Source organism: Trachypithecus francoisi, unplaced genomic scaffold (assembly GCF_009764315.1).
Source record: "Trachypithecus francoisi isolate TF-2019V2 unplaced genomic scaffold, Tfra_2.0 Lachesis_group12, whole genome shotgun sequence".
Classification (NCBI taxonomy): domain Eukaryota; kingdom Metazoa; phylum Chordata; class Mammalia; order Primates; family Cercopithecidae; genus Trachypithecus; species Trachypithecus francoisi.
Window position 1 is genome coordinate 120,323,148 of NW_022681457.1, and position 27,439 is coordinate 120,350,586.

Consider the following 27,439-nt stretch of genomic DNA (forward strand, 5'->3'; position numbering starts at 1 on the left):
CCTCCCGCTGCACCTGCAGGACGTGTGGGTGCTGAGCAGCACTCCTGACTCAAGTGCCTGGGAAAGGAGCCCTCGGCATCGATCACCCTCAAGGGTTCTCAGGCAGCCGGGCGCTGACGCAGACCCTGCTAGGAACTGTGTGGACCGTGTGGGTTTTGTTGCTATGGCCTTGGAATCAGGCTCCCTGGGGCCCTGTTCTGTGGCTAGGGTGGGCATGGCTGGGGGGAGCTGGCAGCAGGGAGGCCTGCTGGTCCTGGCCCCTGGGAGCTCCAAGGCGCCTGGGGGTCCCTCCCGTCTCAGCCCAGGTGTGGGATTGAGACCACACAGCCTTGTGTAGAGGACAGGAGGGCGCAGAGCTTGCAGAGGCGCTGCTGAGGTGGGCTGGCGGTAGGCCCCGGCTTTGACTTCATGTGGCGGGAACTGTTCCTGGTGCTGAGCTGCTGGGCAGGCCCTGAGCAGGCTGAGCTGCTACCTTGCCTCCCCACTAGGGTCCCCCAGATCTGGAAGCTCCACTGAGACCCCCAAGCACAGGCTGTCCTAGGCCAAGGAGGTGGGGTGGCCTGGGCCACCTTCCAGACAGCTTTGCTGGGTGGTCTGGAACCTGCAGAGGCTAAGACCCCTGCCTCATGGAGACCTGGCCTGCCCAGAGGTGCCCAGTGGCCATTTCTGGACCTCAAGGTGGTGGGTCTTCATGGCCTACCCTTGGAGTCTGCGTGGAGCCTGAGGCCCAGCCCTCACGCAGCAGCCACCAAGGCGGCTCCTGTCCTGTCCTGAGGTTGACTGTCCACCTGGCTCCGCTTCTCCCTCCTGTGGGTCCCCAGGGCAGAGGCCCAGCCCCCAGGATCCCATCGGCCCTCACCACTTTCTGGCCGTCTCCTCAGGCCCTTCTCTCTGATGGGGAAGCCCTCCCAGCCTGCATCTCTGGCCTTCCCTGGCACTCCTCAGCCCCTCCAGCTCTTGCTACCGTCCTGGCCCCTCCTCACTGGTGGCGGATGGCAGCAGTGGCCTGGCTGCTCTGGGCACCCGGGTATGTGACTGCCCAGCCTGACGTCCACAGAGCTTGGCCCCAGGGTTGGAGAGTCCATCGGTGCTGGGGGACGCACCCACTGCAGAGGTTTGGCCAGAGCCTGGCCTAGACAGGATCCCCAGGAGGAGGTGGGGGATGCACAGAGGCCCTGGGAGGACAGAGCCCGGACAAGGACACCAGGGCCCAGCCCAGGCTAGTGAGCCCTGCACACCCCCTGCTGGTCTGCCTGTGGCCCTGGCCTCAGCTCCCCTCCTGCACAAGAAGCCACCCAGCCTATGAGCGAGGCACCCTGTTCCTGCGGGTAACCCTAGCCTCTGTGAACCCAGCCCTTCCCCAGCCGGAGCAGGAGGGCTCTGGCCCCAGGCTCTCAGCCCATCCTTGACTCCTGCAGACCCCCAGCTGGCTCCTCAAGTCCTGCTTTGCCCACGGCACCACTCAGGGGCTCACTGGGAGGCCTCGGTCATCAGGCTGCTGTCCATGTCACCGCCACGGGCTCTGTGAGTCCCCTGTCCCAGAACTGAGACTCCTCAGGCTCAGGTGCTGCCCTGGGTCCCAGGCAACCAGCTCACCACACCCCTGCTCAGTGGGGCCACAGCTGCCCACACGCAAACGTCCCAGGGCTCGAGGATGATGACGTCTTGCCAGGCTCTCAGGGGCCTGCTGGGGCTCAGGGGAGGGTAGCACCAGTGGCCCCTCTGCCTGGCTGAGTTGGGGAGGTGATGACAGCAGTTCCTGTGGCCGCCCATGATCCCTGCCAGTGCAGGAACATGATGAGGGCAGAGCAACCCCCTAGAACTTCCCCAGCACCTCAGGATTCTGGCCTCCGAACCTCATGCCCACCTTCCCAAGGGCCCTGCCTAGGTGCAACGCAGCCAGGGATGAGATGGAACACCCCGACGGCAGCACTCATCCGGGTGGTGGGCTGGGCAGGCCCCTTGGGCAGCAGCAGGTGGTAGACTCACTCCCATTGTTGGGGCAGCAGAGGACGGGCTGCAGCACAGGCTTCTAGAGGCCCAACCAGCGCCCCAGCTTCTCCAGGGTAGGGGCCTTTCTGGTACCACCATCCTCCAAGGCTGCAGGCAGAGCAGCCCCCAGGGTCGGGGGCCCTGTGGCCTGGGGTTAGGGTCTGCGCCCTGAGGAGCAGGCTTTGCAGCCTCTGCTGGGAGCCCATCCAGCTCAGCCCTCTGAGGACGGGCCAGGTCTTTTCTTGGGGTGTCCTTTGGGCCTGGCACAGGCTCTGACGGACACCTGTTGAGTGGCACAGGAGGCTGAGCGAGCAGGAAGCCCACGCGTGCTGGTGAGCACGTTTATTGGAACCATGTTTGGGAGTTTCCAGAGGCTTAGGCCTGGTGCAGAGGGCAGCATGGTCGGAGCAAGGCAGATGCAGCCTTCAGGGCAAGGCCCAGATAGCATCCTGAGCAGCCCTGGTGCCTCACAAGCACCCCAGCCTGTGCCGTGGCCAGGCCAGCTGCATCTCCCAGGGCAGGCTCAGGACAGGTGTGCACAGATGCACACCACACACACCCGGGGCGAAAAGCCAGGTAAAAATGGAAAGGGATTTGGTATCATTTTAATGTATTAGTTTTGCTTCTAAAAATTTAAATATTTCTGTATGGATCGATCCTAAAACACCGGAAAAACTGCCTGGCGGGGCCAGCCTCGAACCCCTCCTGTGGGCCCCAGGCCGGCAGCTTGAGCCTTTCCTCCCCGGGAGCAGGGGCAGGAGGGAGGCAGGGGCCGAGGGGACACAGGGCAACCAGGGACACAGTTTTGGGGGCCTGGCTGTCCTGTTTCCTGAGCAAACACAACACGCCCACCCTGTCCTGGGCCTCCACAGCCGCCCAGGTTCCCACCACTGAGAAGGTCAGAGGCGGAGCAGGACCAGGTTTTCAGTGACCGCGGATGCTGACCCAGGGGCTCCCTTGGAGGGTGCTGGCGCATCCACACTGCCCTCATGGCCCACGGAGCAGGCGCCCTCGGGGGTGCCCCGCTCCTCCTCTGGGGGTCCCTGCCGGCCCAGGTCCTGCAGTCTCTGCTGCCGCTCCTGGGCCTGGCGGGCCCGACTGGCAATGGCACGCACACGGCTCTGGCTGCGGGAGGAGGAGCGCCGCAGAAAACCGGGGCCCCCCGCCACCCCCTCCCCAGCCGGGCCCAGGCTGGTGGGTGACGTGATGTCTCCTGCCTGCTGAAAGACTGTGAGCCAGCGCAGCTGCTCTGTCAGGGCATCCCGTCTCACCCCCGGCCCCGACACCCGCCGTGTCCCTCCCGGGAGGCCCAGGCTGTGGCTCAGGCTGCGGGAGCCGCCCTCAAAGCTAGGGGCAAAGTCATCAGCAGTGAGGTCCCCCAGGCTCTTGGACTTGGCAGCCACAGGGCAGTCCTGCAGGCCCACCAGGGAGAGGCAGCCCCAGGGCGGCCGGAGTGGGAGGCCAGGCATCCGTGGGGCCAGGGGCCTGGGCCGCAGTGCCTCAGGCGTGGGAGGTTGCTGGCCCGCAGCCCGCAGGTTGGGGTTGGATTTGCTCTTGGTCACAGGTGGCAGGTCTGGGTGGGCAGCTGAAGCTGAGTGGGGCCTGGGGGGCAGGCGTCCCACGTGGGCTCCGGGGAGGCTTTCACGGCTGCAGCCCAGGCCCAGGCTGGGCAGGGAGAGGTCAATGACAGTGTCGCTGGACGACATGCTGGAGGAGGAGGAAACGCTGTCTCGGTGGCCACATGGCTCCAGCCGCTGCCACAGCCGGTCACTGCCCGTGGCATCGAAGTACACGGCAGGGGCTGGAAAGGGACCAGCCAGGGGCCGCCATCCTCCCAGGGGCTCTGTGGGCACCTGCCCCTCACTCTTCACCCTTCTAATCACGGGCAGGTGGCCTGGGGTCCGGGGCTGGCTCCTGCCGTCCGACTGGCTGCCGGGGGCCCCCTCGTAGGCCCCGCCGGGACGCTTGCCATTGCACGGCCGAGGCCTGCTGTCTTGGTGTTCCTCAGTGTCCTCTGGGGGACTTGCCACATTGGCTCCGGGTCCTGTGGGGTATGGGGGCCGTTCCTGAGAAGAGCTGGTGGGGACGGCCGCTGGTGGCATGGGGCCAGGGTCTGGGGCGGGCTCCTCGGCAATGGTTTCCAGGCTGCACGGTGGAGGGAGCGGCCGCTGCGTGGAGAGGGGGCGGGTGTCTGTGGGGAGGTAGGGGAGCGAGAGAGAGAGAGCCAGAGGAAGAAGCAGAAGAGAGAAAGAGAGGAAGACAGGGAGAGAGGTGGAGAAGAGTTGGATCAGGGTGGTGTCCCCAGTACCCTGTGCCGAGGGTCGCCAGGCCCAGCTCCCACCCCGAGGCATCCCCCAGGCGCGGCACACTCAGTGTCCCCACCCTGCTGCTGGTGAGGCCCAGTCTATGCCCTGTGCCACACATGGGGCCCTCCTGGGGCTGGGACAGCACGGGACACCAGGGCTGGGCCCCGTTACCTGTCGCTCGCCGCTCTCAGTTCCTAACTATGGAGGCAGCGTGGGTGGGGGCAGAAAGGAAAGCTCGGTCAGGGGGTTCCGGAGGGGCGGGGTGGTGTGGGGTGGGCTCCGTGTATGTCCCTCCCTCCAGGCTAAGGAGACACCCTCCTAGTGGGGTGCTTCAGCCCAAAGCAGCGAAGCCCCAGGGCCCAGGGAATCCACTCCCCACAGCACTCGGCAAACTCCAGGTGTCCCAGGGGCGCAGGAGACACCCAGCAGCCACACTACCGGACCACATCAGACTTCCCAGGAGGGACCCCTGGAGCCTGCCCTGGAGGGAGGTGGGAATGGGATGGGACGTGGCCCCCAGTCCCAGGAAGGGCTTCAGTCACCAGCCGCCCGGGAGGTGAGTTTGAGGAAGTCAGGGCCACGCTCCTGGCCCCGGACGGACCCTCAGCAAGAGCAGCTGGTTCTTTCCAGCCTGTCGGGCCTCAAACCAGCTCCACCCCAAGTCCCAGGGTCTCAAGGTCAGACAGGAGGGCTGGGGCTACTGGCCACAGGCAAGCCAAGGGAGCAGAGTGCCACGGAGACAGTGCCACGGAGACAGAGCCACGAGAACACGAGACGATGCTGTCTACACAGAAGCAGCAGCAGGTGACCCAGGCCCAGCCATGCCAGGGGCATGCGGGAGGACCGCGCAGGGCAGGAGGGGCTTACCAGTGGAGAACATGGGGGATTTACTCCTGATCTCCTCCAGCTTTTGAGCAAACAAGGCACTCATCTCTCCCTGCAGGGCCCCCGGTTGCCTGCAGGCACCCTCAGGCCAGTGGGGGGACCTTTCAGGGATGCCCGGGCTGTCTGGGCTGCTGGAGTCCGAGGACACGGAGCCGCTACCGCCTGGACCCTGCCTCCAGGCCCCGGGACCCTTGGGGGCCTCTCTGCTTCTCCCTGCGATAGCTTGAGGGTCCAGGCCGCAGCAGGGGGCCCCCAGTGAGTCAGCCCGGGCCCAGGGCTGCTGGCGAATGGCTGCCTGCCTGCTCGGAAGCCCCGGGCTGGGTGGCCGCTCCCTCTGCAGGCCCTCGGTGTTCACGCCGGTGCAGGATCCCACCACACACTTCATGCATGTGGCGGCCATCCCAGCAGCCCCGGGGCCGTCCAGGGCACGTGGGGGCTGCACTCGCACAGGGCTCTTCTCTGTCACTGCAGCTGGTGCCTTACCTCGGGGGCTGCCGCTGCCGGGCCCCTCTTGGGCTGGGGCTTCCAGAGCAGGTCTGGGGCTGGGGGGCACCATGTCGTCTGCCACCCCCTTGGAGCCTGTGTCCTGAGTGCCCAGGACCAGCTCCTGGAAGCCCTTGCGGCCCGGCTTCTGGCTCTTGGTTGGGGCGCTGGCTGTGCGCCGCAGGAGCCTCTGGCTAACGGAGGGCCGGGCCAGGGGCCGCCCAGCAGCATGACTGTCCAGTGAGCCGGGCTTTGGGCCTCGGAGGAAGAGGCCTTTTAGGCCCAGAGCCTGCTTGACCTGCAAGAGAAGGAGCCTGCATAGCTGTTGCCAGGGGTCCCAGCCCAGCTACAGCTGCACCCCCAGGGCCAGCTCTCCAGACCATGCCACAGACGTGCCGTGCATGTCTCAGTCCGAGGGGCCGGGCCACCTCTGGCTGGGGGCGTGTGGACACACCTGGGCCTTCAGGAGCAGGGTCCCTAGGGCACTTCTGCCCGGGACAGTGGCTGCTACAGATCTAAGTACATATGGCCCACCCCACCCTCCTGGGCAGGTGGGGCCTGTGAGGGGCATGGAGAGAAGGTCCTTCCCTCCGGAGGAAAGACCTCCAGTCCCAGCCTGGCCCACCACAGCCTGCACCTGCTCAGAGACCCGCAGCCCCATCGCTGGCAGGGGACACTGGTGTGGCACTCCCTGGTTGCGTGTGCCCCACCAACAGGCAGGAGTATCTGGTCTACAGCAGGAGTAACCAGGTGCAGTGGGAGGCCTGCTCGCCCAGCCCCTGTCCTGCTCACTCTCATGGTGAGACTCCTGCCCTGGGAAGTACCACCTCTTCCAGGAAGCCTTCCTGAGTTCCCCCAGGCAGCCTTTTCTGGTCTTGCCCTGCCCTCTGCTCATGTGAACCCCCAAGGCCCACAACTGGCTTGCTGACCCCTGAACCCTGCCAAGATGGGCTCAGGCTCCTGGCCCACCAGTACCTGGCCACAGCCAATCTTCCTGGACAGCTAGGTCCAGGAGGTCCCTGCCTGAGCAGAACAGCTGCTGAGAGGGAGGCAGCTGCATCTCCAGGGTGCAGAGGCCAGAGGGGCCCTCACATGCCAGATGCCCCCGAGACTGGCAGCACCCACTGTGCCCCCATGACGTGCCGTGCTTGTGCACAGAGTGGCCCAGGCCCAGCAGGTGGGTCACCTCCCTGCAGGCGCGCCTCTGGGCAGATGCGTTCAGATGGCCAGCACTTGAATCAGCTTCCTGATTCAAGATTCCAAATCCACGCATTTGGTCACAGTGACTGGGAAGCCATTTAGAAGCAGATCCGGGATTCCAGCTCGGAGCACCAACCTCAGGGGTGCCCTCATCCCAGGCACTGGGCATGGTTGGCAAGGACAGGGAAGGAGTGGGAGGGGAACTCAGAACCAGCAGCCTGAGGGTCCGAGATGGGAGCAGGAGAGAGAAGGAGGGGGATAGGAGGGGCACAGCGGGGGCTCCAGTGGGCTCCCCACCAGGGAAGGGGCTGAGGGAGGGGAGGGAGGATTGAGGGAGAGGAAGAGAGGGGAGGCCAGTGAGAAGGCGGCCACCCAGCTGAACCCTGGATCTGCCTCATAAATGCCACTCTGGCGGGGGATAGCCAGGGCCCCCAGAGCCATGTCATGATCCACGTCACAAGAGCGACAGTCCCCAAATGCTACCAGGAATCACGGATGCTAATGGGGCATGGCCTGGGCATGCAGGAGTGGCGGGCGGCACTGTCCCGCGCACCGGGTACCTTCAAGGCTCCTAACAGAGCTGGGCTTCTAAAGGTAGAGACTGAGGCCATAGAGAAGCCGACTGCAAGACCAAAGAGACAGAGGGAGCAGGTGAGGCGGCCACAGCAGCGGCGTGGGGAGCCCTGCGGCCTGGGGGACGAGGAACAGATGAGTGGATAGACGGCAGAGGCCGGATGGCACTTCTGGGCCCAAGAGCATGGCAGCAGAGTCAGCACTGGGCTTGGGCAGGCCCCTTATGCTGTGTGGGCAGGGTCCTCCGAGGGCCAACTGCAACCAGCAGGACCCAGAGGGCACTGGGCCTCAGCTGAGAACCAGGGCAGCCAGCTCTGCAGGGCGGCAGGGCCGGCACCAGGACCCCTTCCTGCGGAAGCAGAGGCCGCACCCTGACCTGGGGCAGAGGACAGACATGCTGGGTGTGGAGTGACAGGAAAACCCGGGCAGCTGCCTTCCATGTGACAGCAGGAAGTAGAGGGGTAGGGGGTGAGAGAGGGGAGGGGGCACCACTCAGTCCCTGCTGAGAAGCCAGATGGCAGCACTGTGGGGGTGGAGCCTGCGAGGCCGGCGGGGCAAGGCCCAGAGCACTCGGGACCCACCCTGCCGGAGATGCCCACAGCCAGCCCTGGGGTCAGAGGTGGGTACTGGTGGCTCAGGATCCAGACCCCCACAGCACCCCCTCTTGCAGGTAGAGGAGCAGAGGCCCAGGGAGGGGACCCTAGGCCTCACTGCCTGAGTTCAGGACCCAGCCCTGGGGACACATGAGGGTGCATAGGACAAGGGGCTGGTGCGGCCCCTCCCCATGATGGCTGGTGGCAGGGGGTGACACTCACCTTACCGCTGATGTCGCTGACAGCCACGTGCACAAAGATGGAGGCCTCTTCCATCCCCTCCAGGTACACGTGCCTGTAGCCTGGAGCAGTGTGGGTCAGCAGGGTCATGAGGTCACAGCCTCCTGAGGCCTCCACCTGCTCTGCCCCCAACTCTACTCAAAGGTCCCAAGACCCCAAATACAGCCGACAAACCCAGGCCTGGGACCTCTGCCTCCCGTGGGCCCAGCACTTCCCCCACCTCCTCCAGGAAGCCCACTGGCATTGCACCAGCCTGCAGGGACCTCTTCCTGGGGGTGGCCCCTCCCCCACAGGCCATGCCCCCCCCGACCCGCAGGTCCCCAGGCTGGCTCTTGTCCTGTCCTCAGCCCTCTTCCTGGGGGTGACCTCTCCTGCACAGGCTGTGTCCCCATCTGACCCACAGAGCCCCAGGCCACCTCTCCTCCTGTCCTCAGCTCCTGTCTCTGGTGCCAGGTGCAGGCCCACCCACACAGGCACTGACTCGCAGGGGAAAGAGTACCTGCCCTGCCCGGGGGCCCTCGGCCAGTGTGGGGGGCACCGTGTCCACACCTGCCCACCTGGCATCATGCTGCTGAAGGCCAGCGTCCTCTGGCCAATGAAGTCACGCCCGATGGGGTCGTGGTCCCAGACGAGGAAGCGGACCAGTGCAATCTCCGGCATGTGCACTGTGAACACCAGGGTCTCCTCCCAGGTGGGGTTGAACCCTGGGGAAGCAGCGCCAGGAGGAGTGTCCCATGGGCAGGGCTCGGCCCGCACCACTCCGGCCTGGAGCCCCAGCCCCGCACCACTCCAGCCTGGAGCCCCAGCCCCGCACCACTCCAGCCTGGGGCCCCCCGGCCCGCACCACTCCGGCCTGGAGCCCCAGCCCAGCACTACTCCCAATGCCGCTCCCGGTGCTGTTTCCGGGACTGCCCACCTAGAGGGGAGCGGCATCCAGGACTGTCACCGAGGGAGGCCTGGGCAGAGCACCCGGGCACACCAGGTAGCCCCAACCCTCCCCCTCAGACTTCCATCACCAGCGAGACAGAGCCACGGCCAAGCCTCACCATTGTCATCCACCACGCGGGTCTGCTCCCTGCTGCAGTCCACAGGGAGCCCGATGATCTCCACTTCCACAAAGGGATCGATGATCTGGGACACAGGAGCGGGGCTAGCTTCGGGGCCCATCACGATGCCCGGCCCGCCCCCCACTCCCACCCCACCCGCTGTGCAGGGCTGGCCCCCACCTCCCCGCGGTCCCCCAGCATGGAGTCGCGTGGCTTGGGGAGCTGCTGGCCACTGATGATCCGGAGCACCAGCTGCTTCTTGAGCTGCCCGGGCAGGGGGTCCTCCGAGTTGGGGTTGAACACACCTAGGGGGTTGCCGGGCAGGTGGTCAGTGGCCCAGCCCTCAGCAAGCCCCCTACTCGCTGGGGCACGGCTGCCCCTCCCCGGCCCCCACATAGGAGACTGGAGCCAGTGCCAGGTGGAGGGAGGGAGGCAGCGGTCCAGGGGTCACCTCGGGGGGGCAGGTGCGCCTGGCCCAGTATGGATCACCTTTGTGGCCACCGCAGCACGTGGGACAGAGCCCATGCCTCCCACAGCTGAGCCGAGGAGGTCACACAGCTTCTGGGGTTGGGTCTGGGTTCCTGGGGGTTTGAGGGGTGGGGTCTCTGGTGACAGTGCCCTGGGGCCCGCTCAGGCTGAGAACTCCAAGGAGGGTAAGCCAAGGGCAGAGTGGAAGTGGCCGGTCCACAGCAGGAGTAGCCAGGTCCAGCGGAAGGTCCACTTGCCCGGCCCCTGTCCTGCCCACTCCCATGGTGATACTCCTGCCAGGGCCACAGGGGGACCAAGCTGGAAGTCATCCACAGCAGACAAAAGAGAGGTGTCTGAGAGCTGGGAGGAGGTTCCCTCCAACACCCAGCCCAGACCCAGGTTCTGAGACCCACAGAGGGGCCAGGCACAGGGGGCTGGGTCGCTGGCCCTGGGCTCCTCTCAGACAAATCCTGCCATGAATCTCACATGGGGCCCAGGCTCCCCAATTCTCCATCCCTGGATTCCTGGCAGAGCTGGGCCCTTCTTTGCAACCCTAACGAGGAGGGTTTCCCCACCCACCTCCCCAGCGTTCTGGGAGCTTCATCCCAACCTGACCCTCCAGGGGACTCTGCCAAAGCCGACCCCACCCCCTTGCTAGCCCGTGGGGCTCCAATCTCCATTCTGGGGACACCCAGGAGGCCCATCCGAGCCCTGAGCATCCGAGCGCCTCACCCTGGCACATGCACTCGGGCTTGAGTACGTAGCCGCAGCCACCGTTGGCGCTGAACTTGGCTCGGTTCAGCTGCAGCATCCGCCCCTCTGACTGGTAGTTCAGGGCAACTGTGAGGGGGACACAAGGCTGCCCTGGTCAGCACCCGACCTTCCCGGTGTGTCCCCCACCCACCTGCCACCACACGCTGGCCTCCCCTGCACAGCTGCCGTGGATCTGCTGTCTGCTGCTCTTTCACCAGTATGAATGGGACGCTGAGGCTCGCACCTGTGCAGGACTGAGGCCAGCACATCCTGGAGGAATGTTCCTGGAGCTGGCACAGCCAGCCTCACAGGCAGGTGACCCTGGGAGTATGTGGACAGGCCTGCATCATCGCTCCCACATCCCCCTGAGGCCTGAAGGACCCTGCCCCAGTGCTAGCCTGGTGTCAGTGGCAGCCTGTGTCGGCAGCGTGCCGCGGAGGTGTGGAGGCTCCAAGGGCAAGAGAGCTCGGACAGAACCAAGGCCCCAGCAGGTCCCCTGCTCACCCCTTGGGCTCCAGGGATCATCTGAGCCGAGCCCTCCCCACCACAGCTAGTGCGCCTCGCCCGCACCCACCCATCTGGCAGCCGGCATTCCAGAAGGGTTGCGGATTGTAGTTGCTGGAGTCCACGCGGTAGGAGGAGGGGTAGATGCGGGAGAGCTGGTGCTGGTTGAAGCGCAGGTACTGCGCCGGCTTCTGCTGCAGAATCTGGTGGGCCTTGGTCTCGCTGAAGGACGACACCTGCCAGCTGGACACCGCTGTGGCACCGGTGACCGGTCGTCAGACTGCGAGTCCTCGACGTCACCCGGCGCCCAGCAGCATAGCAGGGATTGGGGACAGGGAGGCCTCCGCCCGTGCCCGGGTCCCGGAGCCACTCACCCTCCGTCTCGATGTCGTGGGCGGCCACGGACTTGGTGTACTTCACCAGGTCAGAGAGGGCCCGGGACAGCTTCATGGTCTTCTTCTGCCGGGTTGTCCTGTGGCAGGTACAGGGTGTCAGAACCCCTCCCATCCAGGGCCAGCCTGGCACCCAGCTCCGTGAGACGGGCTCCAGGACTCAGGCAGGTTCATTAATTCACGCAGTGGGCCCTGAACCCTGAGAGACAGACCCCAGACTGGGCTGCAGGCTGCGGAAACCCGAGTGCCAGGCAGAATGTGGGCTGGCTCGGAGCTACCAGCAGAGGCAGAGGCCCCAGGCACTGTGTGCAGTGGAGGAGGATGTGGTCTGCCCAGCGCAGCAGGTGGGGGCTCCTGGAAGGTTCTGAGCAGGGGAGAGCCGGGGTCAGGGCCTGGGTCTGGACTAGAATCACTCTGTGGAGAGGAGGCTGGGGTCCAAGGGGGCCTCCGTGTCACCCAGGTGGCAGCAGCGCGTGTGGATCAGATGTGTGCTGAGGGCAGAGCCCGGCTGGCACGTGGGACGGGACTGGACAGGAGGGGCTGTACCCAGGCGAGGGGCACAGAGGAACCGTTGGGGGATGGAAGTGAGGGGAGATGGCAATAGGAGGGAGTGGGCAGCACGGGGGAGCCCAGGGTTGGGAGGGGTGGAAGCTCCTTCTGGGCTTGTAGGTTTGAGATCCCAAAGAGACCCCAGATAGTGCTGAGGGAAGCCTCAGACACAGGGGCCCGGGCCTTGAATTCAGCCTGACTGGACGGGAAGTGGGGAGTCACTTCATGGCAGGCATTTCATGCCCCCTGGGGAGGGCATGAGGCTGGGGGCCTCCTAGGAGGAGGTGAGGACCAAGGGCCGACAGCCCAGCAGCATCCAGGCCTGTGGGGACCTGGGCCCTCCAGCCACCTGCTCGGCCACCCCTGCCCCCACTGCTCGCAGCCACCAGCCTGCCCTGCACACCACACTCCCCACCACTTCCCACTGCTTCCAGGGGCCAAGGAGGGGGTGGGTCCTGCCCGGCTCAGGGTTGGCCCTGGTGGGGTCACCGCAGAGAAGGGGCTGGCTGGGCCAGGCTCCCAGGAGTGTACAGGGCCTCCCCATGGGGCAGGGCACCTACCCTCGGCTCTGACATCCCGGGGAGTCCTGGCCCTCATCTCCCTCCTCCATGCTGGCCGCCTTCTTCAGCTTGCTGCCCTTCTTCTGTGCGGGGGGCAGAGGCATGAGCTGTAGGGCACCTGGCCCAGGTCAGGCCTTGGTGAAGCTGGGGGTTGGGGAGGGCCTGTCCTCCAGGGTCCCCAGTGGCCCACGCAGCCTCCCATGTCCATCCCGCCTGGCTGGGCCTGCCAAAGCCGCCTCGGTGCCCTCTCGATCTGGGCTCTGGCGGACACCCAGGGCAGCCACAGGGCACCTGAGCTTGGGACAAGGGCCAGCATGGGCCAGAGAAGGGATGTGAGCCAGCGAGGCACCTGCTCCCACCAGCTTCTAGCCCAGGCTCCTGGCCCAGTCCCTGGCACTTGCAGCCGATAGCTCAGCCCAACTCAGAAGGGATCCTGCAAGCCAGGCTGGGAACCTTGGGGGCTGGGGCAGGGCCCACTGGGGCACTTGGAGCAGGGAAAACACTGGGCCCAGACGGGGACCCTGGTCTGGGAGCTGCGCCGGACCTTGCGCCTGGAGAAGCTTCCCACGACGAGGCGGCCGTTGCGTCTGCTGGCCCCGGCATCCTCCCCAGACTCCACGTCCTCTTCAGCCTTGCTCTGAGTCCAAGGGAGAGACAGGGACAAGGTGAGCCCAGCCTTGAACCAGGCAGGGAGGCCGGGACAGCTCCCTGGTGGCCACAGAAGGCCTTCCTGGAAGAGGTGGGCTTGAGCCAGGTCTGAAGTAAGGCAGACGGGGAGGAGAGGCAGGGCGGGGACAGGTTGGGGAGCCCCGTGGCCACCGTTCCCAGTCTGCCCTGGGGCAGAGCCAGCTGCTGAGGAGCAGCAGCCTGGAAGGCAGGCCCCAGTGGAAACACCTGCTCACACCTGCCTCAGCGTCTCTCCTGTGTTATTTTAAACTCATTAAGTTCTGAATCTTTTTTCCCCACCAGTGGTGACTACATAATACTGTATTTGTGTGTCTGGAATATTCCTCGGCCAGGCCTGCTTGCGTAACCCTTTTACAAGCGTTCTGTGGCCCTGCCGCCCTGACCTGTTCCCGTAACACGCAGATCCCACGTAATCAGACAAACAGCTCCAGGTGGGCGCTCCCTGAGGCGGGCCGTGAACCAGGAAACCCCAGGAAGCCACGGTGAGCCTTCCTTTTTTTTTTTTTTTTTTTTTTTTTTGAGACGGAGTCTCGCTCTGCCGCCCAGGCTGGAGTGCAGTGGCCGGGTCTCAGCTCACTGCAAGCTCCGCCTCCTAGGTTTACGCCATTCTCCTGCCTCAGCCTCCCAAGCAGCTGGGACTACAGGCGCCCGCCATGTCGCCCGGCTAGTTTTTTGTATTTTTTAGTAGAGACGGGGTTTCACCATGTTAGCCAGGATGGTCTCGATCTCCTGACCTCGTGATCCACCCGTCTCGGCCTCCCAAAGTGCTGGGATTACAGGCTTGAGCCACCGCGCCCGGCCGAGCCTTCCTACCGCTGTATAAGCAGCAGGCACATCCGGGGCTCCCTTACTTGCCGCCCGCTGAACCTCGGGCCACATCGCAAACGGCTCATTCATCCCAAAGCTCATTCCCAATGGAACCAGCAGGGCCTGTGCTGCCCCGTGACCCCGGCAGCCCCTTCCACAGACACCCCCAAAACATGGCCCGTCTGTGCTCAGGAGGGGCTCCCATACACATCCTGTCCCCCACCAAGGGTGGGGGCTGCTTTCTTTGAAACACAGCGAAGCTGTGGGCTTGCAGCAGGGTCCCTGTTAGAGAGGAACTTCCGCCAGAAGCGGACACAGCACCCACCCGTGGCCATGCCCCTGTCGACGCCCACCCCTCTGGACGCACCCCTGCAACACCCACAACACGCCCCTGCACACACGCCCTCCTACACCCACGGATACTCCCACACTGCTGCAAAGAGGCCACTGCAGCTCTCACGACCACAGACTCAGCGCTCAGCCACACCGCAGCAAACCGCTCCTACTGCTCCCCGCTCTCACCAGCCTGGACCTGTGCCTGCCTGGACACTCCCTCACCAGACGCATCGGAAATCAGGACACACTGCATCCACAGGCCCCATGCCAGGCAGGCCTCTCAGTCCTGTTGACACGGCCGGGGAGCTCCCACCAGCCTCCCTGTGCTCTGGTACCATGGCCCGGAGGTGCCCGGAGGTGTGCCCTGCCCCTCCTTCACCCTCACAGGGAGCGAGGATGGGATCAGACAGCCCTTCCCACAGCCCAGAGTGGCCGCGGGGCCCTCCCGTCACCAGGCTGCACTGGCCGGAGCCGGAGGCCCTGCGTGCACTGCAGCAGGAGGCTTCCGGGTTGTCCAGGTCCACATGGCTCTCAGACATGCTCGTCTCTCTCCACCTCCAGAAAAGCCAGCCCCGATTTCCTCTTAATTTATTGATGCCACAGCTGCAGGGAGAGGCGCCAGGAGCCGGATTCACAGTGCGCCTGGAGCCAGTCGGGGCCACCACACTTCACAGCTCCTTAAACATCCCCAAAAGGCCGCAGTGACCCAGAACCATGAGTGACTGTAAATCCAGGCATGACCGAGGAGAGGCACGCACAGACCCAGGAGACAGACGGCCAGACACAGCCCGTACTGCATGGCCAGACCCGCTGTCACCCCTGGGACTCCCAGAGGAGATAGCAAGACCCGACCATGCTCCAAGGGGCTGCGGGCAGCGGAAGGCCCAGGAGGCGAGGGGGCCTGGATGGTGGTGGAGGGTCGCAGCCACCCCCCAGCCCTGCCTCTGTCGAGGAGGCTGGGTGCTGGGCCCCAAGGGAGTGCTCAGGGAAGGGTCCCTGCCGGGCGAGGCTGTTGGCAGTACAAGCACTCACTGGGTTGTGCCCAGCTGTCTGGGGGTGGGTGTCCTCCTTACCCATCCAGCTTCTCTCCCCAAGATACCCATTCCTGCTCCCGGGCCTCAGGGACGCATGAGTAGACGCCTCACGTCCTCACGGTTCATGGGCAGAGGGGACACCGGCTGGCCCAGGGGGACAGAGAGGCACAGGTGTCCCTCCGTGGGATATGCCATTCCCACAACCCCCAACGCACAGACACCCCCCTTTAGCTGGGCCACGCCCCCAGTGAGCTCCAGGGCTGAACGCATCCCGGCCTGGCCTTGGGACCAGCTCCACCCCCTCCTGTGCCAAAGGCTCTGGGACCTTTCTGGGGTGTGTGTCCCCACCGAGCAGGGAGTGTCTCTCATCAGAGCGGGATTCCCGCTCCTCCCGCAACCTTAGTGGCTGTGCCTGAGCCCCTCCTCCTCCTGCAGGAAGCCTTCCCTGAGCACAGAACCCCCATCAGCAGCTCAGACGTGAGGTCTGCAGGGGACCACTCTCCTGGACCTGCAGACGCATCTCCAGGTTTTGCACAGGCCCAGCTGGCTGCCCAGCGGAGCCACAGATGGCCACTCTCCCCCACCTAGACACCTTGGGATAAAAATAAAGGAACGCCTGTCAGCTCGGGCCCGGCAAGAGCCACCTGCACAGGACATGTTCCTCGAGCTCTCCTGCGGTGTCAGCTGTGCCGAGTGCTCCGAGGCCCGTGGGCGGTAACACAAACACCTGAGTCTAAAAATACTGATCCTGGAAGGGGACACAGCACCCCCACTTGGCCAGGGAGAAGTCACCTTCCCACCCTCTCCAAAGGTTAGGAAAACAGCAAGGTCCCTGCAGGGACAGGCAGAACGAGCCAGTGCCACAGGGCACGGCAGGGCTCTCCAGGCACCAGGAGACTGTCCCCAGCACAGGCGCCCACCAGCACTGTCACCTGCGGAGGGTCTGTAGGGCCCACCCACGCTCCCCACTCGGTCCCACCCACAGCAGGACTGCAGGATCTGCCGGCCACAGCTCCTGGCTCCTTTGAGGTCTGCAAGGAGGCTCTGTGACCACAGGACCCGGCCCACCCTGCCTGTCACCTCTCACCCCACACACACTCCCCTGTGACTGCTGTGACAGCCCCCGAGGGCCATTTGCTCCATGTGGAAGCTTGCCCATGTGGCCACAGGCAGCTCCAGGCGGGGTGTGGTGGGCTGGGCAGGGAAGGCGGTCAATTCCCCACAGCTGGGCAGCTCCCACGACTGACTGGGTTTTGAGACCCCGCTGGTAGGTGGGTGTGGATCATGCAGGTGTATGTGCAGAGGTGTGTACAGAGGTGTGCTTATGTGCAGATTTGTGTGCGCACAGGTGTGAGTGCACACCTGGAGGTGTGTGCGCAGACCCTTATGTTCGGAGGCCCTGGCTGGCCCACAGGCTGGCTGTAAGGGAGACCTATCGGCATCAGGGGTGTCACCTTTTTGGCCTCTACCTTGCATCCGAGCTTTCCAGATGGGGACAGTGTGGAGACGGAGAAGTCGTTGGGGTCCTCACAGTCCCGAATCTTCGACTCCTTGATAAGGGAATCCAGTTTCCTCTTAGCAATGTTTTCTACACGCTTTCGATTGGTGGATGCCTGCAGGAGCCAGAGGCCGGCCTGTTGGCATCTGTCCCCAGCCCTGTGAGCAGTGGCAGTGACAACCTGCAGGGTCACAGCACTCTGCCCACCCTAGGCTCACGGAAGGCGTGAGTCACTTCGGGGCCTGCAGGCAGCCACAGGCAGGACAGGAACCCAGGCCCACCTGACTCCTCCAGCAGCACGAGGCTGCCCTCAGCAGAATGTGTGTGTGACCCTGTGGCCTGAGAGGTCAGTGCGCCAGCAGGCAGCACAGGATCTGGAGTCCCACCACTGGCCGCCATGTGCCTCAGAAGATGGCAGGGCCAGGGGCAAACTTCAGGGTGGCCTCTGAGCTGGGCTGGATGCCCTTCCCTGCCAGTGCAGCCCCTCAGGTGCCCCTGATGAACTTGGAATCCTTGAGGGCAGGGCCCGGGCCTTGGGTGTCATCTGCCCCTGGTGCCAGGTTGGAGTGGGCACAGAGCCAGGAGCACCGTGGAGCTGGCTTTGCCATCACACAGACCACACAGAGGTGTGCGCCGCACATCCCAGGCAGGAAGAGTGCTGCTGCCTCAGGACTTTCTAAAATGGTTGGCCGCGTGACCAGGAGCACGCCACACAATTATCTTCCCACGCACGGCCCCTCTGGGAGCAACGGCCTTCGCTGCCTCGCAGCAGCAACCCCAGAGTAGTGTCCAGAGGAGAGGAGATCGGCGCCCCCGAGCCCAGCACCTCACAGTCAGGGGCTCCTGACTCCGCAGCCCCCTGCCCGGGCCCTGGTGGGGACATGGTGACAGCACTTTGTGGAGGTGCTGCTGGTGGGAACCCCACATCAGAGTTGACCTTAGAGATGGCACTGCTTGGAGATGAGGCCAGCACTGGCCACGGGGGTGGCTGGGCAGGACTACCAGCCACTCAGCGTCCGGCCAGACTTGGTGGGAAAAAGGATAGGAAGCTGCGAAATCCTGTGCCAGGGCCTGGGTGGGCCAGGTACCGGTGGGAATGGGGTGGAGTCTGGCGTGGGACACAGCCCCCAGTGCTGCCCCCACTTACTGAGGGGCCAAGAGGACAGGGCAGAGGGAGTGGATGGCACCCCAAGAGTCAGCTCAAATGTGGGAGCTGAAACGGAACAGGCAGGCCTGCAGCTCTCATGCAGAGGGGTGGGTGGGCAGGGAGGACCCCCCCCAGGCTCTGGGCCACTGTGCACATCTGTCCCAATGTCCCTCTGTCCGGGACACCTCCCTTTCTAATTCGCCCCAGTAGCAAGGACGGACAGCTGTTCTTGAGAACTAACTGCAGGCTCCACTCGCCCCCCCACCCCCAGCCCGACTCACATCCCCATTGAGGAGCTTGCAGTCATCGTCAATCTCATCAGCGCTGTCCTCATCAGACACCTCGCCTTCCTCCGCATCCTCGCTGATGTTGGCTGGGAGCTTCTTCCCCTGAGGGAGGAGGTGCACGATGGGAGGGGCCCTGGACAAAAGGCTGGGAAGCCAGCACCTGGCACCTACAAAGAGCCGCCGACCAAGGAGAGGGGCCTTTTCTCAAGCTCAGTTTTGGAATCTCAGCCATGGGGCAGGGGCCAAACTGGCCAGTTCCTTGTGGCTGCAGCAGTGTGGAGGGAAAGGCCTGGATGTGCATGAGGAGGTCCTGAGCCAGGACCATGGGGAGATGGAGCCAGGTCAGGAGCATGGCCAGCCCTCAGCCCCCCAGATCTGCCCACAGATGGCATGATGCCCCTGCCTGTCTGGAGCAGGGCACTGCCCCAGGCCCGAGACTCTATGTGAGCTTGTCCCAGGAGGGCAGGGGCTCACTCACCTTCACGAGGATCTTGCCCTTGAGCATCTGTGGAGAGGGGAGCATGGTGGCATCCTCACTGCTCACTGATGACAGGTCCAGCTTGTCCCCAAGGATGTCAGTCAGATACTGGGCCATTTTCTTCTGCTGGAAGACACTGCAGTGGTTCTCGATGGACAGGATCACTGGGTACCTGTGGCCCCAAAGCAGAAGGAGCAGGATGAGGCCAGGGCCTCAGAGGATGGGTAGGCCCCACCTCTGCAAGGGCCCACCCCAACCATTGAATGAGGAGGGGTCTTCACCAGGAACCCAGGATAGCTGGGACTACCAGCAGCTCTGGGAGGTGGCCCACCCATCAACAGCTTTGAAAAGCAACTGAGTGGGTGGGAAAGGAGCTGGGAGAATCTTAGGGACTGGTAAAGACAGCATGAGTTTCTTTCCCCAGTAAGAAAAAAACCAAAGGCAACTAGAAACTCCAGGAAAATAAAAGGAACATTTGAAAAAGTCATGGTGTTAAAATGATGTGGACAAAACCAAGGTACAGTGTGGAGCAACAGATAGGCTGGGAAATAGAATCCCTTTGACCTAGATGCTGGGGACACTGTCCTCTGAATGGCCCTGGGGTCCTGACATTGGTCCCATAAAGAAGGAGATATAAGCCTGGCACACACCATCTGGTGGAACATGGTTATTACCTGCACAGTGCAGAATGGGGAGTGTAGCAGGGACTTTTAATTGGAAGATTTTCAGCTTCATTTTCAACCATGTATACATTTTACTTGGATTTTTACCAAAAGGCAGCCATGATTATTTTAGAAAATGTAAGTGACCCAGAACAAGAGGTTAACCAGGGGAAGAGATGAGCAAGTCCTGTGATGTGGAGCAGGCAGGGCACCGGGGTGCAGGGGCTCATCTCCCCACTTCTCAGGCAAGAAACTGAGGCCTGAAGCCCAGGGCCTACAGGAAAACATTGTGCCTGCACAAATTACACTGGTCACAGGTGCAACCCTGTCCTGAGATCCCAGCAGGCCCCTGGCTCCTCCCAGCTCATCCCTCCTCCCCCCATCCCCACCCCTGTGCCCTGTAATGCCCTTCCCACCTACAGTCCCAGGGATGGGGCCGGCTTGAGACAGTGACAGCAAGGGCCAGCTCTTCCAGGAGAGGCCCATCTATTTCTGTCTCCTAAATCAATCTTGCTTCTCCTCTCTTCCTTCATGCAATTAGCTCCTTCCCCACCTGCGAGCCTCGTATAGCCAAGATTCGAAGGTAACTCAAACCACATGGGGAGGCGGTCTTCCAATTCCAGAAATTGGATTTTTTTCAACAGTGTCTACAGCCACAGCTGAGTGACAGCAATTTGAGTCTGGACACAGAGTGGCTTCTCGGGGTGATGAGTGTGGGAGCCACGGCTGCTGTGGGCACTGACACTGGGAGGTGCCACCAGGCGTGTAGATGAGCTGCTCCTGCGAGGCCCCTGCCTAGACCTGCGGCCACAATCTCTCCCTGCCCTCTCTCCTCAACCAGAGATGCCAGAATGAAACCAGCCCCCTGGTCACCACAGTCACTGCTCCCAAAGAAAGGACGTGTGGGTGTGGCAGGAAAAGCTAGAGCTTGGAGACCCTACGCTGCCCACCTCTGGAGCCAGCTGCCCAGGCCCAGCCACTCACTCATTCTTGATGAAGGCGTATTTGTTGATGGTTTCGATGACATCTTTGAAGAGGATCTTGGAGGTCAGAGTGTAGCCATGGTGCACGATGGGCTCCCCATCGGGCCCATCCCAGCAGTCCACTGTAGGCAGGCAGACCTTGGTCAGCCCAGGCAGGCTAAGCTTTGACCCAAAGAGGGCCTGTCCCATTGCTCAGTGAGGGACACAGAAGAGGCCCTCCCAGCCTCTGCCCAGAGATGCCCCTAGGGGGCTCCTCAGGGCAGCCCATCTCCCACAGCAGATGCCAGCCCACGGCCGCTGCCCGAGGTCCAGGGCTTACCCTCCACGCAGCGGCAGCCAGCCTGCAGGACCCAGGCGTACATGTCCACCCGCGACTGGGACATGAGCTGGTCACCCACGAGGTAGGTGTTGTGGGACGAGGTGATGAAATAGTGGCTCAGTGGCTGCGTCATGTCCTGGTGCACGTGGTGGTGGTCAGGATTGAAGATGTCACCAGCAGGGCTCCTCGTGTAGTTGGTGAAGCCTGCGGGATGGCGTGGCATAGGGGCCATGTCAGCCCACCACCAGCCTCATCTCATGACCCCCTGCCCCCATGCCACACAGAACACAGAGCACCTGTCCCGGCCCACAGGCTGGGCCCTCGTTGCCCCTTCAGCATCCCAGGACAGCTGGGCTGAGGGCAGCGCCCCACTCACCATCAATGCCCAGCAGCCCCTTACTCTTGTTTTCTGGGCATGGCTCAAACTGCTCGATGATGTCCTGGCAGCTCTCGAGGGTCACCCCCGTCATCTAGGCCAGAGCAGGGGCATGAGCCCAGGTAGTCCATCCCTGGCCTGGGATAGCCTCAGGCAGCTCCCCCATCACCACCATCCCCTGCCCGTCTCTGATTACACCAGGGATGACCATGGTGCCCAGGGGCACTGGCCAGCCAGCCCCAGTGTCACCTGACTTGGGACTACCATGGATCACGTGGCTTTTGGATGACTTGCTCTGACTGTGAACTCTGACAGCACAGGAGAGGCCTCTGACCTCATCAGCTGGGCCACCCTCAACCAGTGCAAGAGCCAGGAGGGGCCTCTGACCTCACCAGCTGGGCCACCCTCAACCAGTGCAAGAGCTGTGGCCCAGAGTGGGCCTGGCGTGGAGCAGAGGCCGTGTATGGGTGGGCACAGGAGAGCGACAATCTTCATGCCCCCTTGGCAGAGCCAGGCAGACACAGGCAGCTCCCTTATGCAGCCCCTCCCACTGTCTGCCCAAGTCCCCACACACAAACCCTCCCAAGAGATCTGAACACCACAGTCCAGCCTAGCCCAGGCCGCCCCAGGCATCGCAGGCTAAGGAATCTCCAGGGCGCTATGGTGCAGCTGGGCCAGGAGCTACCCAGCCCACCGACGGGGCTTCTCCGAGTTCCCTGGGAACATGGTGAGGTAACAGGTGGGGGACCCCAGAGCCAGCTGTGGGACCCTGGGGAGGCCCAGCCACCAGGAAGCCAGGAAAGGGCACCAGTAGCCGGCTGGAGGACTCTGGCTCCTGATTGCAGGGAGGGTTCCAGAAGGCTTGGGGCAAAGGTCAGGGAAGGAAGGGTCACTTCTGCCTGCCAATCCCCCATCCAGGCCCCGTTCCCACCTCTGCCTTTACTGGGACAGAGGACCTACTGTCTGCAGCCAGGTTACCCACAGACACATGCCGGTGCCACCCCTGGTGGCCAGGGCACAGGGCATCTGAGACAGTGGGGTCCAGCCAGCTGATGCTAGCCTCCCCAGCCTGGGCCATGCCTCCCAGGCATTGTGCCTGCAGGATTGGAGAAGCAGCTGCCACGGGATGGAACCTGGCAAGCTGCGCCGGCCAGGTGGGGGCATCCCGGGAGCTCAGGCCCAGGGGCAGCCCCAAAGGCCAGCTCTGGGTTTGTGGTAAGCTCGGGGGTGGGGTACTGCTGGGAGATCCTGGGTAAAACCCACCCAGACCCTACCTGGGATTCCCAAGGTTCCTCCTGCCATTCCCATCCTCCCCCTCAGACCATCACTGAGAGGCTGATGCAGCGCAGGTGGCCAGTAGAGTGGAGGTCCCTGAGCAGCACCCCCAAGCCGAGCCATCTTGGTCCCCTGAGGCTTGCCCTGTCCCTGCTGTCCTCCCTGAGGAGGGTCCAGGGTCCTCACCTGCACTCCTACAAGGCCGGAGGGTGGCCACACAGAGTCTGAGCCCCTCCCACGGAGCCCTGTCCCCATTGGGGCTCTGGCCTTCCCCTCCACTGCCTGGCTGGACCTGCAACTCCTGCCACCAGGGCACGCGGTACCCAGTCTCTGCCTAGGCCTGGTACAAAATGGCCAGAGCCCTGAACCTCTGGACATGAGGTCCCCGGTCAGTGAGGCAGCATCCAGGGAGCACGTGGCCTTTGCATTGGTCTCTAAGGATGGCCAGGACTTCTTGGGGTCTAGATAAAGGGGTGAACATGCCCCTCTGGACTCCACGAGGCATCTGAGTATCTGCTGGACAAACGTGAGTGGACATTGTGGCGGGCCTGGCACCCCAGGGGAGCGAGTCAGCCAGACCCATGTGGCTGGAACACAGGGGCAGATCTGAAAGGCTGGGCCACAGAACGCTAGTTCACAACATGCTCAACACCAAGGCAGGAGGTGTGGTCAAGCTGTGGGAGGCACAGGGTATCCACAGTCAGGACCAAGCCATTCAGAGGCCCCTGGAGGAGAAACCACAAACCTTCCCTACATGCTTGACTGCCCCATAGGGTGCACCCTGTAGTATCAAAACTAAAGCCAACTTGGGGGGCTCTCAAATGCCAGGCTGTGACCTGCCCCACCCTAATCTCTCCATCTCAGAGCAGGGGCATGAGCCCAGGTAGCCCAGGAATGGCCTGGGATAGCCTCAGGCAGCTCCCCCGTTACCATTGTCCCCCGACTGTGAAGCTCAAAGCTCAGAACAGAAGGCGAGGCCTGATGGCTGGCCCCCCAACACCTGCCCGGGCCGCGCACCTTCTGCTCCACCTGCAGGAAACGCTGCAGGCCGGCGGCATCCAGGTGGTCCTTGTGGTTGCTGTAGGTCAGCATGAGCAGGTAGAGGTCCCGGCGGGTGGACATCATCTTGTAGAAGGCACAGAACTCTTCAAAACCCAGCGTCCCTTGGTGGTCGTCCGTGTCTGCTTCCTGCAGTGCAAGGCCTTGGGTCCTCATTGGCACCTCGACCAGGGCTACATGCACAGGGGTCCTTCAGGGCCACCCGCTCCCCAGTCAAGACCAACACGCAAGCCCACCCTCCTCTACTCCACTGCCCTCGTCACAGCGTCCCGTCACTCCCCAGGGCACGGGTCCACCCACCATGAGGACAGCCCCATGAAAATGCAGAACTGACGCACCTGCCCGACGCCATATGCCTTTCACCTTCGACCCACAGCCAACTCCATATACTCACCGCACACAGCAGTTAACACCACCCACATGGAAGCCACCACCACCCACACGGGAGCCACCACCACCCACATGGGAGTCAAAAACGCCCACACGGGAGCCAACACCACCCAGACAGGAGTCAACACCACCTACATGGAAGTCAACACCCCCCACACGGGAGCCAACACCCCCCACACACGGAGCCAACACCCCCCACACACGGGAGCCAACACCCCCCCACACGGGAGCCAGCACCCCCCACACACGGGAGCCAGCACCCCCCACCACACGGGAGCCAGCACCCCCCACACGGGAGCCAACACCCCACACACACGGGAGCCAACACCCCACACACACGGGAGCAGCACCCCCCACACACACGGGAGCCAGCACCCCCCACACACGGGAGCCAACACCCCCCCACACATACGGGAGCCAACACCCCCCACACACGGGAGCCAACACCCCCCACACGGGAGCCAACACCCCCCCCACACGGGAGCCAACACCCCCACACACGGGAGCCAACTCCCCCACACGGGAGCCAACACCCCTCCCACACGGGAGCCAACACCCCTCCCACACGGGAGCAACACCCCCCACACACACGGGAGCCAGCACCCCCCACACGGAGCCAACACCCCACACACACGGGAGCCAACACCCCCCCACACACGGGAGCCAGCACCCCCCACACACGGGAGCCAGCACCCCCCACACGGGAGCCAGCACCCCCCACACACGGGAGCCAGCACCCCCCACACGGGAGCCAACACCCCCCCACACACGGGAGCCAGCACCCCCCACACGGGAGCCAACACCCCACACACACGGGAGCCGCACCCCCCACCGGGAGCCAACACCCCACACACACGGAGCCAACACCCCCCCACACACGGGAGCAGCACCCCCACACACGGGAGCCAGCACCCCCCACATGGAAGCCAGCACCCCCACACACGGGAGCCAGCACCCCCCACACGGGAGCCAACACCCCCAACACACGGGAGCCAGCACCCCCCCTACGGGAGCCAACACCCCCCCACATGGGAGCCAGCACCCCCCCCACGGGAGCCAGCACCCCCCACACGGGAGCCAGCACCCCCTACATGGGGGTCAGCAACATCCCCTGGGCTGGCGGCCGGGCAGCCCAGCAGAAGCCCAAGGTGATACAGGGGCCATGGGAATCCCATGGCGGCAATAAAGTCCCCATGGAAGGGGATGCTTGAAATCCTTGAGCCCTAAGGATTGAGGCCTTTGCCTCACAAGGGTATGGGAGCCCAGGGCTGGGCAGGGCAGAGTGAGAGCACGACCTGCTTGGAGATGACATGGCCCCAGTGTGACGCCCCAGCTCAGTCAACACTCACGAGGAACACCAGGCCCGAAGAGACGCAGTGCCTCGCCCTGCTCTTCAACGAGTTCCAGAGCTCAACATTTCAGGCAGGGGCAGCCCCGACAGCTCGTTTCACACATGCCCAGCTGCTCAACATCTTGAGGGGTCCTAGACTCCCAGTGAGCCGCCTGCTGTTGCTTCGGCCCCCGCCCCCCACTGAGGATGTGGCCAGTGATGGGATGGAGTGATCAGATGTACCTTGAAGGCAGGGTTCTGCCCTGTGCCTGCTCACCCCAGGCCTGGCCACACCAACACCCAGCCGGCAGGTGTCCACCTACACTGGCTGAGTCCTCGGGCCTCCACGGAAGCCCCAGACTGGGTACCCCGAGATCAGGAAATGCCTCCCAAAGTCGAGGAGGTGCCACATCCACCACAGTGGTAGCCTAGAGGCTTCGTGATTCAGGCTTTCAGACAAGCCCCACCGGGTCCTCTTCCCAGAGCCCACACAGGCTCAGGACGGCGTGCTCTCAGCATCCCACCCAGGGGCTCCAAGGGGGCCTGCGAGGAGCCCAGAGTGGGGTCGAGGGAGCAGGCCACAAAGGGCTACCTGCACGCTGGCCACGCTTCTCAGGACAGCTCAATGTCCTGGTCCACAGGAGAGTGCCCAGGGCCCCGCCTCGGCCTGCAGATGTGCCTCAGCTGAACAGGGACCGGCTCAGCACCATGGACAGCAGCAGCCACCAGCCTGCCACTGGGGAACAGCCTTGCCTCCTCCTGGGGCCACGATCTGGGGTGGCCAGGGGTGGTGGTGCCAGGGGAGTCACTAGTCGGGTGGCCCCATCACCCCTTTGTCCCTGTCCCCAGGGCAGAGCCCTGGCTGCTGCACGCCCTACACCCATGGCTTAGCATGAAGGTCAGGACCCCAGGGACAGGCTGTGTGCCCACACGAAGGCTGGGATGAGGCCAGCATGGCATGCAGGGCCCAGCTAAAGCCACATGCACTGGGACCCAGCAACACCAGATGAAGCCCCCGGTTGCCTGGTGCGAGGTGTGAGGGTAGCCCCAAGTCTGGGGGTGCCCACTCACTGTACCCAGGACAGCCGTGAGGGGGACAGGCTGCAGCTCAAAGGACCCCCGTGGGACAGAGTCTGGGCTGGTGGCCCTCCCAGGGCCTGTGGCTAAGCTGGGCAGAGATGCAGCCCTTCCACAGAGTGGCTGTGTGCCAGGGTGAGCCACTCACCACTGAGCAGGAACAAAAATGCTCGGACAGTGAGGCCCTCAGGGGGCCTGAGCCCAACCCTAGAACACCCCTGACAATCACGCGGTATCTTCTTTCCACAAAGGGAAGCCACCGCTGTTGAACATGTACCTCGGCCGAGCCTGCCTCGGTGCCCACCCAGCACACTCTTTGGCAATTAGGCCCCACTGGGTCCAGCCCACTTCCAGCCTTATCTTAGGCTTGATGAAATTGGCCTCAAGCCACGTGTTTATCCACCATGCACGTCTCTCTGATTCGGCTGTGCCAGGCAATGGGAGCTGTTTCCAGATTTCTCTACAGTGAAGCTGATGCCACTTCTCAGAGCCCCTCCAGCCTGGCTGCAGGCTCCTTCTCTCGGCTCTGCAGGCCCCACAGAGGATGCAGCACAGATGGGCGGGGAGGCCCAGCACTCTGAAACTGGGGCCATCTCCACCTGGCTTGACCACCAAAGGCCAGGGCTACTGGGCCTCCACCGCATAGGGCTGGAGTGCCAGGCCTGTGACGTGACAGCAACAGTTGCCCTGCCATTCCTCTCCAGAGCCAGCCCTGCAGCCTGGTCCTGCCTCCGCCTGCCTGGGGTTCCCTGAGGGAGGTCTGGTTGGACCTTCAGGCCCCAGAAGCCGTGCACACTCTTGTTGGATTCAGTGAGGGGCATCTGTCTCCTCCCACTCGAGGCTACTCTGGAGCCCGCACCCTAAGCCAGCCTGCTGCCCGGGCCCTGGCACAGTCTCAACCCTGTGGAGGGGCCTGCTGGCCCCAGAGCTGCCCCTGAGCCCAGAATGTGGCTGGGGATGGCCCTAGGCAGGCAGGGAGAGGGGGTGCAGACGTGCAGACTCAGTCACCTGCCAGCCACCACAGCCCAGGCAGACTGTCTCCCCACCGGGGCCTTCACGAGCCCCAGACAGTCCCCAGAGTGTCTGCGAGCACCCAGCCCCTAACTCACGCACAAACTCAGTGCTGTGAACAGTCCAGCCTCCCTTGCTC

General features: G+C 63.8%; 1 protein-coding gene across 5 annotated transcripts in view; it reads right to left on the reverse strand.

The window, feature by feature from the left end:
• Positions 1 to 2,577: 2,577 nt before the first annotated feature.
• Positions 2,578 to 27,439, reverse strand: part of PLCH2 (phospholipase C eta 2) — a 75,830-nt gene continuing 50,968 nt past the window's right edge. For 3 of the 5 annotated variants that reach the window (XM_033228645.1, XM_033228646.1, XM_033228647.1), the window contains 18 exons: positions 23,451 to 23,621; positions 21,159 to 21,252; positions 20,783 to 20,986; positions 20,465 to 20,585; positions 18,819 to 18,990; positions 18,335 to 18,442; positions 16,878 to 17,021; positions 13,089 to 13,181; positions 12,545 to 12,627; positions 11,418 to 11,515; positions 11,114 to 11,296; positions 10,519 to 10,626; positions 9,499 to 9,623; positions 9,319 to 9,403; positions 8,830 to 8,976; positions 8,255 to 8,334; positions 5,166 to 5,964; positions 2,578 to 4,183 (listed from right to left, as the gene is read on the reverse strand). In XM_033228645.1, the coding sequence (XP_033084536.1) occupies positions 2,892 to 4,183; positions 5,166 to 5,964; positions 8,255 to 8,334; positions 8,830 to 8,976; positions 9,319 to 9,403; positions 9,499 to 9,623; positions 10,519 to 10,626; positions 11,114 to 11,296; positions 11,418 to 11,515; positions 12,545 to 12,627; positions 13,089 to 13,181; positions 16,878 to 17,021; positions 18,335 to 18,442; positions 18,819 to 18,990; positions 20,465 to 20,585; positions 20,783 to 20,986; positions 21,159 to 21,252; positions 23,451 to 23,621 (4,107 nt within the window). In that variant the 3' untranslated portion in view covers positions 2,578 to 2,891. Of the gene's footprint in view, positions 4,184 to 4,469; positions 4,497 to 5,165; positions 5,965 to 8,254; positions 8,335 to 8,829; positions 8,977 to 9,318; positions 9,404 to 9,498; positions 9,624 to 10,518; positions 10,627 to 11,113; positions 11,297 to 11,417; positions 11,516 to 12,544; positions 12,628 to 13,088; positions 13,182 to 16,877; positions 17,022 to 18,334; positions 18,443 to 18,818; positions 18,991 to 20,464; positions 20,586 to 20,782; positions 20,987 to 21,158; positions 21,253 to 23,450; positions 23,622 to 27,439 lie in introns of all 5 variants that reach the window. The other 2 variants (XM_033228649.1, XM_033228648.1) reach the window with 2 other exon arrangements.